Source organism: Pongo pygmaeus, chromosome 7, assembly GCF_028885625.2.
Source record: "Pongo pygmaeus isolate AG05252 chromosome 7, NHGRI_mPonPyg2-v2.0_pri, whole genome shotgun sequence".
Lineage (NCBI taxonomy): Eukaryota > Metazoa > Chordata > Mammalia > Primates > Hominidae > Pongo > Pongo pygmaeus.
In genome coordinates, this window is record NC_072380.2 from 1,725,910 (window position 1) to 1,743,532 (window position 17,623).

The 17,623-nt window shown below is 48.4% G+C and overlaps 1 protein-coding gene and 1 long non-coding RNA gene across 4 annotated transcripts in view; one reads left to right on the forward strand and one right to left on the reverse strand.

Annotated features, from left to right (window-relative positions):
* Window positions 1-4,841, forward strand: part of ARHGEF10 (Rho guanine nucleotide exchange factor 10) — a 143,068-nt gene extending 138,227 nt beyond the window's left edge. For all 3 annotated transcript variants that reach the window (XM_054497978.2, XM_054497977.2, XM_063668496.1), the window contains one exon: window positions 2,953-4,841. In XM_054497978.2, the coding sequence (XP_054353953.1) occupies window positions 2,953-3,467 (515 nt within the window). In that variant the 3' untranslated portion in view covers window positions 3,468-4,841. The remainder of the gene's footprint in view (window positions 1-2,952) is intronic.
* LOC134739978 (uncharacterized) lies at window positions 292-3,504 on the reverse strand. The gene is made up of 2 exons (XR_010127139.1): window positions 2,849-3,504; window positions 292-2,446 (listed from the first exon to the last, which is right to left on the reverse strand). It is a non-coding gene; the product is annotated as an uncharacterized LOC134739978 (long non-coding RNA).
* Window positions 4,842-17,623: the final 12,782 nt, after the last annotated feature.

Consider the following 17,623-nt stretch of genomic DNA (forward strand, 5'->3'; position numbering starts at 1 on the left):
ACCCATGAGGATTAAGGAATTCTAGTTTTGCCATTCATTTCCTAATTTATGTTTTTATTATGATCTATGGGATTGTACATGTTGAGGACCCCAAATCCAAAAACAAAATGCAAAATGCTCCAAATTTTTTTTTTTTCTTTTTGAGACAGAGTCTCACTCTGTCACCCAGGACGGAGTCCAGTGGCACAGTCTCGGCTCACTGCACCCTCTGCCTGCCGGGTTCCAGCTATTCTCCTGCCTCAGCCTCCCTAGTAGCTGGGATTACAGGCACCAGCCACCATGCCTGGCTAATTTTTGTATTTTTAGTAGAGATGAGGTTTCATCATGTTGGCCAGGCTGGTCTCGAACTCCTGACCTCAAGTGATTCGCCTGCCTTGGCCTCAGATGCTCCAGATTCTGTGTCGACGTGATGCTGAAAGGCAGTGCTCATTGGAGGTATTCAGATTTTGGATTTCAGATTTGGGATGCTCAACCAGCAAGTGCAATGCAAATATTCCAACATTAAAAAAAAAAAATCCAAAACACTTGTGGTCCCAACAATTTCAGATAAGTGACACTCAGCCTGTAAATACATAGAATTGTGCATAATGCAGTTTCACAGTTTAAATGGTAATGAGAAGAGGCCACATGCCTGTGCCCAGCTCAGAAGGGGCTGTGACTCACACACTGAGCCTCAGCCGCCCCTTCTCAGCCTCAGCCCTCTCCGCTCACACCCTAGGAAATGATGTTGCTGAGTTTTATGTCAATTATTCCTTTGGTCCTCCTCTGTAGTTGTACCAATTTGTATCTTAAAGGGTTCTTTTCACCTTTCCTGTTTTTGCATTTTCTGTAGCTGTCCCGTGGTGCACACAGCCTCTGTCGCTTTTTCTCTAGGCATTGCTGGGGTCAGTCCCTGCTGGTGCCGCAGCTACAGTGCTTTCCTCTCCCTGCCTGCAGCCTGCCTCTGAAAGGAGGTGCCCTCATTGTGTTCCTCTGGATGGATAGCCAGGTGCTCCCTGAAAGGAGGTGCACTCTCACTGTTCCTCTGGATGGATAGCCAGGTGCATCCTAAAAGGAGGTGCACTCTCACTGTTTCTCTGGTTGGGTAGCTAGGTGCTTCCTGAAAGGAGGTGCACTCTGTTTCTCTGGATGGGTAGCTAGGTGCTTCCTAAAAGGAGGTGCACTCACTGTGTTTCTCTGGATGGGTAGCTAGGTGCTCCCTGAAAGGAGGTGCACTCTCACTGTTTCCCTGGATGGGTAGCTAGGTGCTTCCTGAAAGGAGGTGCCCTCTCACTGTTTCTCTGGATGGGTAGCCAGGTGCTTCCTCAAAGGAGGTGCACTCACTGTGTTCCTCTGGAGGGGTAGCTAGGTGCTTCCTGAAAGGAGGTGCACTCTCACTGTTTCTCTGGTTGGGTAGCTAGGTGCTCCCTGAAAGGAGGTGCACTCTCACCGTTTCTCCCGGTGGGTAGCTAGGTGCTTCCTGAAAGGAGGTGGACTCACTGTGTTTCTCTGGATGGGTAGCTAGGTGCTTCCTGAAAGGAGGTGCACTCACTGTGTTTCTCTGGATGGGTAGCTAGGTGCTTCCTGAAAGGAGGTGCACTCTCACTGTTTCTCTGGATGGGTAGCTAGGTGCATCCTGAAAGGAGGTGCACTCTCACTGTTTCACTGGATGGGTAGCTAGGTGCTTCCTGAAAGGAGGTGCACTCTCACTGTTTCTCTAGATGGGTAGCTAGGTGCTTCCTGAAAGGAGGTGGACTCATTGTGTTTCTCTGGATGGGTAGCTAGGTGCATCCTGAAAGGAGGTGCACTCTCATAGTTTCTCTGGGTGGGTAGCTAGGTGCTCCCTGAAAGGAGGTGCACTCTCACTGTGTTTCTCTGGATGGGTAGCTAGGTGCTTCCTGAAAGGAGGTGCACTCACTGTGTTTCTCTGGATGGTAGCTAGGTGCTACCCATTTGCATTACACATCAAGTCTCTGAATATTTGTGTGGCTGACTCTGCTGACATGGGCAGAAGCTCCTTCTGGGGGCATGCCCAGAAGCTCCTTCTGGGGGCATGCCCAGGGGCAGCATCGCTGGTGTGCGGGGAACATAGGTGTGTGCTTCGCCAGGTGATGAGCGGCCCTGTCCCTGCACAGTCCCCCCAGCTCCTGCTCCCTGCAGACTTCACTTTGCCACTCTCCTCTTTGGGAAATGGACTCTCACCATGGTGGAAGATTCAGTGATGTCATCTGCCTTGGCCAGAGTAGGATGATGGTGAGGGCTGGGGCCTGTTTCATCTGAAAGCACTTGGGGAAAGGACACGTGCCACTGTCCATATGTCACGTCACCCACGAAGCATCCAGAAGACACGCCAGGCCCACGTGATGCTTACAGAATCAGTGTGGGGGTTTCGGGGCTCTGTGTGGCATTAAGAAGACCTGCAGGTGTTTCTGATACGATCATGACTTGAAAATTTGAATCACATCACCTGAAAACCGAAAGTCCTAATTTTAATCAAACTATAGAGTTAAATTGTTCTGAACCCCATAATGTTTTTGTAATGAAAAATGGCAGGCAGCCGGTAGTTTAGTCATTTCATTCCCAAACCAACACATTTCAGGCATTAATATTTCTAATCAAGACTTAGGAAAATTCAGAGTATTTCCATAGGGTAAGTTAGAAGGTATTTTATGCAGAATGGAAAAATGACTATTTTATTACTTTGAAAAGTACAATATGAGTATTAGAACTGAAGTACTGCTGAGGAAAACACAACTTTCTATTTTAGAAAATCATTTTTAAAGCCTTCTTCACATTAACTAAAAACCCAGAAGAATATAATCCAGATATTTTCATTGTAGCCTATTATTCAAGTATGCAAGTTACTTACAGGCTTCGTTATTTGGGCAGGGAGGAATGTGTTGGGGTTTTTGCTTCCTTCTCTCAAATTTTGCCTATTTTAAAAGACAGCTGTTGAACTGTTTCCCTTTTCAGGAAGAGGCATGGTCTCCTACCATGCACACAACGGTCCTGTCAAATTCATCGTCCTGGCCACGGCTCTGCACGAGAAAGACAAGGACAAATCCAGGGACAGCCTGGCTCCCGGCCCCGAGCCCCAGGACGAAGACCAGAAGGACGCACTTCCGAGTGAAGGAGCCGGTTCATCCCTGAGCCAGGGCGACCCTGACGCAGCCATCTGGTTGGGAGATTCGCTGGGATCGATGACTCAGAAAAGCGACGTGTCCTCCTCGTCTGGGTCCCTGAGCTTGTCTCACGGCTCCAGCTCTCTAGAGCACAGATCAGAGGACAGCACCATCTATGACCTCCTGAAGGATCCTGTCTCGCTGAGAAGCAAAGCACGCCGGGCCAAGAAAGCCAAGGCCAACTCGGCGCTGGTGGTCTGTGGAGGGCAGGGCCACCGCCGGGTGCACAGGAAGGCCCGGCAGCCCCACCAGGAAGAGCTGGCGCCGTCCGTCATGGTCTGGCAGATCCCTCTGCTGAATATATAAGCAGGACGGCCGCCTCCTGCTGTCGGAATTTGCAATCAAGGGTGACTTCTCAGCTAATGCTACAGCCTGAGTGATTAAGCTGTGTCTACACTGGTTGGGAATAAATTAAAAACAGTATTTGGGGGAGAAACGTGCAATAGCGTAATGGTGGCGTCCCTGCCAATTCCTTCCTTCTCTTTGGTACAGCAGAAGTAATTACAGGCACTTCTCACGAAGGCAGAAGACTGATGCAATTTTCGAGTAATTGAGTGCAGTTCTGGGAAAATACCACATTCTTTTTGACTGCTGTAGTCCATATATAAATACTAAATGTTAAACTTCATCAGCGTTAGACCTATTGTATCAGAGCATTTGCAGACTAAGAATTTATGAGAAAATATATGTATTCAGTAGTGCAGGCATTTATTAACAATTCTTAAAATAGTTTTACCTGATTCAGATTCACGACTTTTATTTATATTCTATATTTTTGAATTTCAGAATAAAATTTGTTAACAATTTTAAAAGCCGGGTAACACCTACCAGTCCAGTTAGCATGATTTGCTTTCAGAAGTGAGCTAGGTTTTCCAAAGTGGTATAATGTGTGTACTGTATATTTTAACAAAGTAATATTTTTATATTGCATTTTTCTATTAAAAAATTAACAGTTAATGTTTCAGTCAATATATTATCTGTAGCATTTCACAAATAATAATTGCTTTGAACCAAAATGCTCAACGCCTGTCAACATTTGGACTCAAGCATCAACACCAAATTATTCCTCCCTTCTCGTATAAATAGAGTGACTATCCACATGAGAAACGTGTGTGCTTTAGTATTAGAGGAGATAGGCAGAGAAGTCTTGCTTAGTTCCTTCGTGCGGCTTCTTGCCCCTGTTGACCTGGAATGCTGTGTCTGCTTTAGCACGCATGCTCCGAATGACTCCTGGTGCTAGGCCATGCTGGCTGCTGTCACTGAGCGGGACCCAGGCCAAGAAGTGTGACCTCGGGCCAGCCTGTCTGTTGTGCAGATGCCTCCTCTGCAGAACGCATCAGTTTCTATTCTGCAGTTGCAGAGCCAATCCCGCGTGAGAAGGTGCATAATGAGTGCACACCATCATGTCAAGGTGCATACTTACTGAGCTCCATCCTGCTCAATGTGATTTCAATGTTTCACTTACTGGACGGATAACAAGAAAAAAATCCTAACACAGGCAGTCACCAGAAATAAATGTCTCAGCACTTTACAGATGACTAAAAATGTTAATTTTATGACTTAGCCAAATATTTTCTAGGTTGCATATATCCCCCATGTGAAAGTGATTTCTTCCCAAGCTTCTCAAACTGTTAGCTGCTGTCTGACTTCATCAATAAAGTATTTTTATTTTAAAATGCAGTAGGACGAGTTGCCTCTTTTCTGTGTCAAGTGGAAAGGGACAATCACTCTCAGGGGGCTGGGTGGGGGGGCTTGGCCTGCCCGTTCTGTGGGGAGCTTGGCCTGCCCATTCCTAGCTGCATCACCACTTGCTGCTTTGGGGAGACTCCGTGTCTGAATCCCAGCAACGCACCCAACTGCGTGGAGGACAGTGCTCTGAATTGGAAGTAGGCACTGGGAATCTTTCAAGCAACCCATGTACTTGTTCTTTGTTTGTTTGAAGAGATAAAGTCTCCCTCTGTCGCACAGGCTGCAGTGCAGGGGTGTGTGATCATAACCCCCTGGGCTCCCACAGTCACTGCAGTCTCAACCTCCCAGGTTCAAGCAATTCTCCCACCTGTCTCCTGAGTAGCTGGGACTACAGATGCACACCAGCACCTAACTCTTTTTTTCTTTTTAACATTTTGTAGAGATGGGGTCTCGCTATGTTATCCAGGATAGTCTCAAACTCCTGACCTCAAGCAGTTCTCGTGTCTGAGCCTCCCAAAGTGCTAAGATTCCTAGTGTGAGCCAGGAGTTGGTTGGCAGAATTTTGCCACCCTTCAAGCCTCTGATGGCGGCTCTGATCTCTGCTGTTCTTCCAGGAAGGCAGGATGGGTTTACTAATTTGGTAGAAAAGGGGAGGGGTGTTCAGAGCCTTCCAATTGATGGTCCCTAATCCAGTGGCTGTGACTTCACAGTCATGCCCAGCCTGTACTTGGCCATTCCATTTTGAGTTATGTCATGAGTAGAATGAATTTCCTGTAAAATGTTCCTATTATGGGTGTTTTACCAGACCAGGGCCAACATCTTACATGGACAGATGAAATGGATGTGTAAAGTTAACTTGCTGGGACAGAAATCTTTCCACACGATTGAAGGTGCGGGACATGGACAGAGTGGGGTCTGTGTAACTGACTGCTTACCTCCCCCTGCCCTCCTAGAGAAGAGAGACTTCCAGAGATCCTGAGAGAGGCAGACGCAGGAGGGCTTTGAGGGAGGAAGAGGTTGGAGAATGTGGGCTACAGAGAACTCCCGCTATGCCGGGACACGGGTTCTGCTTTCACAGGTTCACAGTGAATGAGGAAAACAAGCATATCACCAACGAATGAAGCCGTGCATAGAGGCAAGTGCGTTCGCTAAGCAACAAGCTTCTACTGAGGACCTGTTGAGTGTCAGAGGTGAGGCCAAGCTCTGTCTTAGGCCCTGGGGATGGGACAAGAGAGAAAAAGCATCCCTTTGGGGTTGCCACTGTCGGTTTATTCCCCCTCTCCTCTGCAGAGCCCTGGGCTCTTCCTGGACAGGGATTAACCCAGTGACAGCAGGACACGTGGGAGCCCAGGGCCAAATGGCTGTGTCTGCCCCAGCTTCCGGGCCCCCATCTGCTGGGCAGACCCTCAGTAACTTGATCAACAAGGAGCCTGGCTGGCACCATGATCTCACCTCCTGATGGGGCCCCTGTCCTGCCCTGGGGCATGGCCAGGCTTGGTATTTCATCACAGCAGCCTGAACGGAGACAGGAAGGCACCAAGAGACATTGCTCAGCAATGAACGAAAACCCGCAGGTCGTGGTCCAAGTCCCACACCTGAGTCAGCTCACAGGCTCGGAGCTCATTGACTGAAGGGGGAGTCAGGTTCACCTGAGGAAGGACCCCAAACGTAGGCTGCAGGCATATATGGTCGATGCTTCCCCAAAGGGACCTGCATGCGCGTGCTGGGAAGACTGCAGTGGTAACAGGAAAGAGCAGACCTTGGAAACTGTCCAGGCTCTGAGTCGCCGCTGAGCAGACAAGCAGAGCGGCACCTTGGGCTGTAGATGGGTCTTATGAAAGCCACATGGTTCGCACAGTTAGGCCCATGTCCGTCTCACAAGGGCCTGTGGGTCTCCAGGTGTATAATTGGGATGGACAGAGCTGGCAGCTGGCAGAAACCATCACTGTTCCTTAACCTGTGAAGTCAGAGCCACTGGATTAGGGACCATCAATTGGAAGGCTCTGAACACCCCTCCCCATTCCTACCAAGTTAGTAAATCCATCCTGCCTTCCTGGAGGAATCGCAGAGATCAGAGCCGCCGTCAGAGGCCCAAAGGATGGTGAAATTCCAGTGCCCACCGATTCCCATGTAATTCATGGAACTGGGCACTGCAGACACCAGGCTGTGGTGGAAGGCGGCAGTGGGGTCCTACAGCGTGACCAGGTAGTCTCTCCAGTCACAGCTGCTGTGACAAATAGCGTCTTTACCGGAACAGATGAGCACAGCTGCCGATTCAGCAACTGCACTCTTCTCCACACCCTATCCATGGAGAGAAGACAGTTTGCCTTGACTTGGCGAGGACTGCAGTACACTTACTGCCTTGCCCACTGTGCTGTGAACCCTGGCTTTACTATAAGGCTACAGGGTCACTACTGTGTTGATGATCTCATGCTGCCTGGACCTGGGAGAACCCAGGTGACCTAGGAAGGCAGGTGTCTGCCTGAAGCTGGGAGATATCGGAGGCCTGCCACATCATTGAAGCTTCTGGGGTTTCAGCATCTGAGCATGCCCTGATATACCCTATGAGGTAAAGGGCAAACCATACCCCACGCTCCATGCCATTCTGGGGAGCAGTGACTGGGGGACCTCTGGAGTTTGGACCCAGCATGCACTACACATGGGAAGACTCCTCCAACTCATTTCTGGGGAGCCTCTAAGGCTGGCAGTTTTGAATGGGGCCAAGAGCAGGGACAAGCCTGCTGAACCACTTCTGCAGCACAGGCGCCTTGCCTGGCCTCATGATGATGCAGATATGACTACGCTGAGACGTTGCTGTAACAGCACAGCCCACAAAGCTGCAGAGCCAGACTCTCAGTTATCCCCCATTTGAAAAATGGAGCTTGGGTGGTACTAGGCCCAGTCAAAATTGGGTGCCAGGATCCATACAGAGGCCACTGTCTCAGCGCGGGCTGCAGAACACACCACCATAGACTGGGCAGCCTCGCCACGTTGATTTCTCCCTGTGCTGGAGGCTAAGTCAGATCCAGTTGCCCGCACGGCTGGGTCGTGGTGAGGGCTCCTTCCTGGCCTGCAGCCAGCCAGCTTCTCACCATGTCTTCCCATGAGGGAGAGGAAGCAAGTTCTCTTACAAAGACACGATCCCATCATGAGGGCCCCACCCTGTTGACCTCATCCCCTCCCAGAGGCCATCACACTGGGAATTAGGGCCTTGGCATATTAATTTGGGGGAATATGAACCTGCAGCCCAGAACAGATGCCGACTCTGAGCTAAGCAGCCCGGGGAATGCTGTCGTGAGATGGGTGAGTTGCAGGCTGGGGTGGACATGACACCTTAGGGACAGCACCAAGCAGGTTCAGAAAGTGAAGTAAAAGGCAGGAAGCAGGTGGCTCTGACAGCGTCCATCACGCCGCCCCGTCCACACCCAGCCATGCGCAGCAGCCGGCCCCTGGGGGAGCATGGGGACACTCCTGTCCTTGCTGCATGAACTGCGGCCCTGGCTATCTCGTCCTATGCGAGGAAGGCCCTGTGGGAAGCCGTGGAAGACACTCCTCCGCACACAACAGCTGCACACAGGGCACGCAGTCGTCCTCTCAGTAGGAAGGAGGATAAGCAAAAGCCTGTGTCTTTGTGTCTGCGTTAATGCCCTCCAGAGAGAAAGCCCCCGGCCCCGGGGTGAGCAGAGTGGTCTGTCTGGGGCTGTTGGCCAGAGTCAGTTTGTGCAATGGGTGTAGGAACACAAGGGCCACTGCGGTGGGGTCGTGAGTGGCCCCCCAGCTCAGCATCGTGGGCTCCCTGGCACCAAGCTTGGCCTTGCTAAGACCCCGCTGAGCATCCAGGCTGCCAGCAACAGAGAGCCTCATGGCTCCTTCAATTTGGCATCCTTTCCTGGGAAGACCAGCCCAGTACCAGTCAGGTTAGTACTGGGCAGGAAACAGTGCTCCCCATCAGGCGCCTACGGCCCTGCTTGAGCAGTGCACACTCGGGTGGGAAGCCGGTGGCTCCGTCGGCTCCCTGCTCCCATCTGCTGTTTCAAGGGGCCTTGAGAAGAACTGACCGTTGGAGCAGGGCAGTGAATTCGGCATCCCCAGCGGCTGTGGGGAGGGACGCACGTGTGCTGCTGTGGATGCGGAGGCCTCTGGTGGCTGAAGACACCATCGTGCTCCCAGGGGTCCCCCGGTGCCTACATCACCTCCCGGGCCTGCGTCCGATGGCTTCTGCTGTTTCTAACAAAAACGAGCCAAGTTCTGGGCTCCTGGTTAGAAAGTGGCAGAGCCAGGGCAGGAACGGTAAAGTCCATGCTCTTTGGTTTTCTGTCAGCTGTCAAATCAGGGTCACGAGCTGCCTCCTCCATCTGCAGAGTGAGGGTGACAGGGACGACGCAAGGTGCGTGTAGCCCCTTCCCCATGAGCAGCGCATTTCTGAGCACGGCCCTAGTGATGCGAGGTGTCATTCACTCCTGTCTTGCAGACGAGGATGCCATAGCTCCGTGGGTGGGAGTCTCACCACAGGCTACTTGGCCAGGGGCGGTAGGAGCTGCTCTCCTGCTGGGTGGAGCAGCCTGGCTCTGTGGCACGTGGCCGCCCTCATTACCAGAATTGACCCGAGTCAGGATGACGGGGTTGGGATGACAGAGTAAAGGGGCGGTGAGACAGGCCCTGGAAAGCTGTAGGCTCAGCCAGGGCCGATAACCGCACGGCCTGGAGCCCGGCCCGGACACGCAGCAAACAAACAAAAGGGCTAGAAGCAGAAACCAAACAAAAGCTGCCCACAGGAATCCGTGCCCTGGTGCCATCCGGGGGCTCTTCCCTCCTGCGTATTGTAAACGGTGGTGACAAAGCCCGGCTTGCTGGCTGGAAAGCTGCCCTCCAGTCCCAAAGTGCCGGCGGCCTCTGAGATCCAGAGGGTTCTGGACATTCTGGTTCTAAGCGGGTGCCCTGTGTAGATGGCACACAGCCAAGTGTGGCAGAACCGCCTTTTCCAAGAATAAAGAAGAGCCAGGGCCGTTTTGCAGGCTTCTAGAATGATGCTTGAGCATCAATGGCAAAAGCCTAGAGCTCTGTGGTGGAGGTGGGGGTGTGTAGAGGGGGCTGGGGTAGGGCAGGCCTGCGATGCGGAGGAGGCACCTGTGTGTGCCATTGGCCCGCAGTCTCCATCCTGCCCTGCTGGGCCTCTGGGACAGGGTCTTTGGATACAGTGCTGGAGGCAGCCTCAAATGCCATGGTGCAAGAATCAGGGTGACCCAGAAGGCACCTTTCCCCTCGACACCCACAGGCTTGTCCAGAGTCCAACCCCTTGGATTGTGGGTGCGAGGCACAGGCTCAAGAAGCAAAGTGGAGAGAAAGTAAAATGGGGGCTGCTCTTGTTAGCAATGAGGGGCTTGCATTTATTTTCTTCTGCTCATGAAAACAAATTGCTTTTTTGGTGCTAACATACAAGAGTCCCATTCCATCTCCAGTTCAGTGGGTCTCACCCAGGAGTAATTTCCACCTTCCCCCACCCACTAGGATACATTTGGCAATTTTGGGAGATACCTTGGTGGTCAATACAGGGAGAGATTGGGGGAAGGGTGGGCGCCAGGCTTCCATGTGCAGAGACCACAGATGCCCCACGCATCCTGCAGTGCCCGAACAGCTCCAGACGCCGACGGCACAGAGGCTGGAAGACCCTGGTCAGTCGGTTAAGTAAGGGACGATTCATCTTCACCATCTTCCACCCAATCAAAAATCAATGGCTTGGTTTCCCTTTTGTTGCCAGCATGTGGGGTCCTGCTCTGGTCTCTAACGTCCCCCCTGTTCTCACTGCCTGTCTCATTTCAGCACTGTTAGTCTATTTTGAATTTTTAAAAGTTTCTTCTTTAGGTCATGAAATGGAATTCTCACACAGGCTAGCAGGAGTTAGCAGTGCCAATCAGCCTATATATGAACACTCTTCCATTCATTCATCTCTAAGCCAAACCCAACAGTACATTCATAGCCTAAAGGGATCTGGATCCATACTCAGCTGAGACAGAAAGAACAATTTCTGGTGGTAGGAGACAATTTAGTTTACCTTATTTTGAGCAAATTCAACATATGTACCTCTGACTCACACAAACAGTAAATTTGGGCTTGGTTTTTCACATATTCAAAGTTTACAACAGACCCCTCTTGATTTTCTGAAGGAGGTGCAGGCTTTAGATGGGAATTCTTCACCCAGGTTCTGGGATCTGTGGGTCCATGGTTGCCCACGGAGGCTGTGAATCCCAGGACAGGCGTGCCTACGGCTGCGGGATCCGCGGGTCCACGGTTGCCCACCGGGGCTGTGAGCTCCCGGGACAGGCTTGCCCGTGGCTGCATCCCTGTGTGACCAGGAATCACTCAATGCTGCTGTCCTGAGGCCTGAAGATCATGTTTGCCATTCTGGAACTTTTATTCATCTCGCTTTTCAGAAACACAAATGACGGATGAAGCACACAGGCCCCAAAACCCAAACATTAACTTGGACTTAGAGCTGCTTGGGCTAATTACTTCACATCTGTTTAAACAGAGCCAGTAGGAGCTGCCTCACGCAGCTGGTGGGAGATGTGAATGAATCAGGCATGGGAAGATGTCTGTGTGTCACCCATGGTCGGTAGGTAGGAGCTCTTACGTAATAACAGTTTCCCCCAACCTCCGTCTCAGTCATGCATCCCTATGGGCCGCGATTGCTTCGATTATCCCATAATTTCCTCACTCCTTACTTAGATAGTTGCAGTTCTTCAACAAACATGTACTGCTTGCTTGCAGCAGGTTGGCTCTGAGCAGCGATTGGAGCTTGCAGGGGAGCAGGGCCTGCTGGGCTCTGACCCGAGATGAAGTCCCATCTGTGGTGTTCTGCTTCTTCCCTAACACCCAGCCCTCTTTGCGGCGTCCTGTGGCTGGGCAGCGGCCCCCTCATGGATGTCCACGTCCTCATTCCTGGATACAGTGGATATGTGGCCTTATGTGGCAAAGGGACTTTGCAGGTGCGGCCGAGCCGAGGATCCTGAGATGAAAAGATGACCCTGGACTCTCTGGGCTGGCCCAGCGTGATCAGAGGGGTCTGTTTAAGAAGGAGGCAGAGACGGAGAAGGAGATGTGAGAATGGAAGCCGAGGAGAAAGAGAGACACAGAGAGGGAAACAGAGACACAGAGAGACAGAGAGACAGAGACAGAGACAAAGAGATAGAGACAGAGAGACAAAGAGAGGGAAACAGAGACACAGAGAGACAGAGACAGAGACAAAGAGATAGAGACAGAGAGACAAAGAGAGGGAAACAGAGACACAGAGAGACAGAGAGACAGAGACAAAGAGAGAGAGACAAAGAGAGAGATACAGAGACAAAGAGATAGAGACACAGAGAAAAAGAGGGAGGCAGGCATAGCCAGAGAGAGACAGAGATAGACAAAGAGATAGAGAAAGAGAGAGACAAAGAGAGAGACAGAGATTATATTAGTCCATTTTCATACTGCTATGAATAACTATCCAAGACTGGGTAATTTATAAAGGAAAGAGGTTTAATGGACTCACAGTTCCACATGGCTGGGGAGGCCTCACGATCATGGCAGAAGGTGAACGAGGAGCAAAGACACATCTTACACGGCAGCAGGCAAGAAGCATGTGCAGGGAAACTGCCCTTTATAAATCCACTGGATCTCATGAAACTTATTCATTTAATCACTGAGAACAGCACGGGAAAGACCCACCCCATGATTCAAACACCTCCCACCAGGTCCCTCCCATGACGTGGGAATTACGGGAGCTACAGTTCAGGGATATTTGTCCTGTGAGACTGATGGTAAAATTCTGGCCCCAGAACTGTCAGATGATAAATCTGTGTTGTTGAAGCCACGAATTTTCTGTCGATTTGTGACAGCAGCCATGGAAAACGGATACATTCCTGTAGATTAAAAAAATAACTTCTTTCCACAGAAAGAGACGACACCCAGGACGCACTCAGTCGAGCTTTGGCACCAGGGTCTCTCTGAGGATTGGAGCTGGTGCGGCTCCTCCAGGCCAGACAGAGCTGCCCTCCTGCCACCACTCACCTTCCTCAGCATGTGCTTTGGTTCAAGAGTTACCTGAAAGCCGTCCATTCCAACAGGTGCCCCCAACACTGCCCACCGCCACTCCTGGTCTATGGTTCGCCAGGGCCCAGAGTCCCGTTTCTGTCTCAGCTCCGTCTGGTGGGACCCCGGTACAGGAGGTGACTTCTCTGGAGACTCTCTGGTGTGTTAAAATTTGGACACAGGAGTTCTGATCGCAGCAGGATCCTGCTGGAAGGTGCAGAGGCCAAAGCAGTTTGAGGATTGTAGGTCCTTTCCAGCAAAGAACCCTCTGAAGCTGGGGACTACTGAGCAGCTGGGGCTGCCCAGAAAGAGGGCGGAGCCTTCTGAGGAAACGCCCAGGGCAGGAAGGTCCTGCCGACCCCCCTCTGACCAGGTCTCCTCCAAGTCCTCTCCTCTGTAGCTCCCAGAGCTCCCTGCAGGCTCCTGCCTGGGATGCCAGGAACAGGAGCTCTCAGGACAGTGTGGGGGCTTCAGGGCTGCAGGGGCCACAGAGCCAGGTGGAGCTGGGAGAGGCTCTGTGGTCAGCCCCCCACTCTCCTCACTTCCCACGCCTCCTGCTGCAGAACAGACAGCCTTGGAGCTGGGGGAGGGGCAGCCGGGGAGGAAGGTCGAGGCTGACTGGGGGAGGGCAGCCAGGGAGGACGGTCGAGGCTGACCACTCTCTGTGGCCCAGCTCCATGCAGCTGCTCAGGCGGCTGACCTTCCTCCCAGGGCGCCCGAGCAGAAGCTCTGCAGCTGATCAGTGTCCCGCACCCTCCTAAGTACACAACCCCGTGCATCCCCATATCCCGAAAGGCCTCGGTGTTACACCGAGAGGCCATCCAAGTTTGACTGTTAGTGTTTTTTAAAGTGATTTCCTGGCACACTGCAAACCGTAGCATTTTAAACCCAGACAGCAGCCGGAAGGAGAGATTTGTCAGCCTGCTCAGAAGACATCGAGGTCTATTTGGCTGAGCAGTTAGATGTTCTCTTGTATTGATGGAAATAGTTTAGAGCCATTTTCAAACATTTATACCCCAAAACTACTTTTTCCCAAGTGTGTTGCCTAATTCGGCCGGAAGACTTTGTTTGGAATAACTGAGTCTAGGAACCACTCCAGCTGCGCCCACCTGGCATGGTGAGGCCTTTGCCAGGGCACGGATGTGCATTGCGTTTCTCCGGGACCAGCCAATTGCTCAGTCATCACCCAGTGACCCTCAGCTATGCGGCTCAAAGTGTGACGGTTGCAGGCCATGAACCCTCCAGGAAGGACCAACATCCCCACTAGTACTAAAACGAAAACCAGTGTTTAGAAAGTTGTGCACCAGTTTGACAGCGTGATTTTGCGCCTGTTTAACCTAACACTAAGGTAATGATTTTGTATTCTGTATGTCTTTTACAATTTTTATTTGTATTGTAAATTGAAATGCTGTCTGTCTATAATGGATTGAAAACTTTAAAATCATAAACTGACATGTCACTCCCAATAGCGTGGAAAGCCCTGCCTGTATGGAAGAGACACAAAACCCTGGGATGAGTGTCCTGGCACTGCTGTAACACAATACCACACACAGGGGAACGGGGGAAGGGGTGCTGAAAACCACAGAAGCGGATTCTCCGCAGCTCTGGAGGCCAGACGCCCACGATCAAGATGTCAGCAGGGCCACGCTCCCTCAAAGGATCTGGGGAGGAGGCTTCCCATCTCTTCCAGCTGCCAGTGTGGACAGGAACCCTCCCCACTTTCTGTTGCTGGCAGGTCATCACTGCAATCCCCGCCTACCCGCACCCCCCTCCTCCCTGGGCACCCCCACACTATCTTCTTTCCGTGTGTGTCTCTGTGTCTGAATTTCCACTTCCTTCCACTCATACTGGATGAGGGCTTGCCCTGATGAACTCGCACTAACACAATCACCTCTAAAAGAGCCTCTTTCCAAATACAGTCACATTCCGAGGGATGAGGCTTAGGACTTCAACAGATCTTGTTCTTCAGGACACGATTCAACCCTTAACAATCTTTAAATTGTGGCTCACAATAATGTGTTATCTGGCAAATGGTCCTATTGGATTTATACGTTTGAGAATGTATTACTTATACCTATTCTAAGTAAATAATAGCTTGAAAATGAAATTTGTTTGCAGTCACTGTATTACCAGCAGTGGGATCAGGAACATCACAGATACACTTTTACTTGGGTTTTTGTCTTGTTGAGCCTTGCACAGCATCAAAGCTACGGATAATACTCTTTTCTAGCGATAGCAGCATGGTTTAGAACCGATTTATGTGACAACAGGACACACCCTTGCGGAGGTCCTGCCTTGCTGGCAGGATGGCCAACTCTGGCCGCATCCCAGTTCCTGGGCTGTATCAGCCACAGGCCACCCCCTGCCGCTGACCTTGAACTTGGGGTTCCTGCCATCTCGGGCGACCCAGACAAGTTCAAGAGGCATGCACACTGGGACATTTAAACTCTAAGGATAACTTTCAACTCACAGCACGAAATAGTTTCAGGATTGGGATGGAAATCCATGTGGTGAAATTAAGCTGTAAGATGTGCTGGGATGCCAGTTTTAGTTATTTTTAGCATACAGATTCCTGGTGTATGAAGCACATCCTGTAGCACGGACCTGCTCACAGCTCTGGAGAGCAGTTCTTCTTGGCGACTGCTGTGAACAAGGGCCCTGAGTTAGGATCTGAGCCCCAGCTCCGCCTCATGGAAAAGGCGTGCCCTTGAATGAGTTACCCGGACCTCTTTGAATGTTAAGTTTCCTCGACTGAGAAATGGAAACAGTCACTACCTAACCTGTTATTTTTGGAGCCGTAGATATACCACATATAGATATATCATGAATATTTATGTGGAAATTGTAGATAACTTGTTCTAACATTATTAAAAGATACCTTGAAAAAATATTTTATATAGTTTATATTTAAACTACTATATATTTTATATAGTTTATAGTCAAACTATATATTTTATATAGTTTATAGTCAAACTATATATTTTATATAGTTTATAGTCAAACTATATATTTTATATAGTTTATATATAAACTATATATTTTGTATAGTATATATATAAACTATATATTTTGTATAGTATATATAATATATAGTTTATTTAAACTATATATTATATATAGTTATATTTAAACTATATATAATATATAGTTTATATTTAAACTATATATAATATATATTATATATTATATATATTTAAACTATATATAATATATATTATATATTATATATATTTAAACTATATATAATATATATTATATATTATATATATTTAAACTATATATAATATATATTATATATTATATATATTTAAACTATATATAATATATATTATATATTATATATATTTAAACTATATATAATATATATTATATATTATATATATTTAAACTATATATTATATTCAAACCATATATAATATATAGTTTATATTCAAACCATATATAATATATAGTTTATATTCAAACCATATATAATATATAGTTTATATTCAAACTATATATTATATATAGTTCATATTCAAACTATATATAATATATAGTTCATATTCAAACTATATATAATATATAGTTCATATTCAAACTATATATATTTTATATTTAAAATATATATTATATATTATATTTATAATATATATTTTATATTTATATATATTATATATTATAAATATAATATATATTTTTATAAAATAGATATTTTTATAAAATATGTATTATATATAAATATATAATATATAAAAATGTATAATATAAAATTTATATTTGATATATAAATATAAATGAATAATATAAAAATATAAATATATATAAAATATATGTTATATATTATATATTAATTAAATTATACAATATTATATATATAATAATATAAAATATAAAAATATAAAATATAAAATTTATATTTAAAATAAATAAATATATATATTTGAGACAGGGTCTCACTGTGTTGCTCAGGCTGGAGTGCAGTGGCGCAATCATGGCTTGGAGCAGCCTCGACCTCCCAGGCTCAAGCAATCCTCTCACTTCGGCCTCCTGAGTAGCTGGGACTACAGGTGCACGCCAGCACGCCCGGCTAATTTTTTGTATTTTTGTGGAGACAGCGTTTCGCCGTGTTGCCCAGGCTGGTCTTCAACTCCTGGGCTCAAGCAATCTGCCCGCCCCAGCCTCCCAAAGTGCTGGGACCACAGATGTGAGTCACTGTCCCCAACCCTGAAAATATTTTAAATTGCAGCTAACTTGCTCTAACATTATTAATATATACCTTGAAACTATTTTAAAGTAATGGTTGCCATCTTATTTCCTTTATTTTTCTGAAAAATGGTTACTAGGATTCCCACTAATAAACATACTGGCCATTTGGGGACAGCAGCGTTAATTCACTTGCAGAGCTTGTTGCCTGAGGGTAACCTGCAGTCTGCTTAAGGCAACCAAGTGCCCAGGCCCCCGCAGCCCCTGGGAGAGCCTGTCAGGGATGATCAGCAATGGGCATTTGGGCTCAACAGGCCTCACTCCTTCATTTACTCAACAATTACCGAGCTTGGCTTCATGCCCTCACAGTGCTGGGCCCAGGGGTACAAAGCTAAAAAGCATGGCCTCCGTTTCCCTATTCGAATCAGGATAATTAGGGTATCATCTTAAACCTGGGACTGTCTGTAATTTAAAATTTGGGGTCCTGGCACGGTGGCTCACGCCTGCAATCCCAGCAC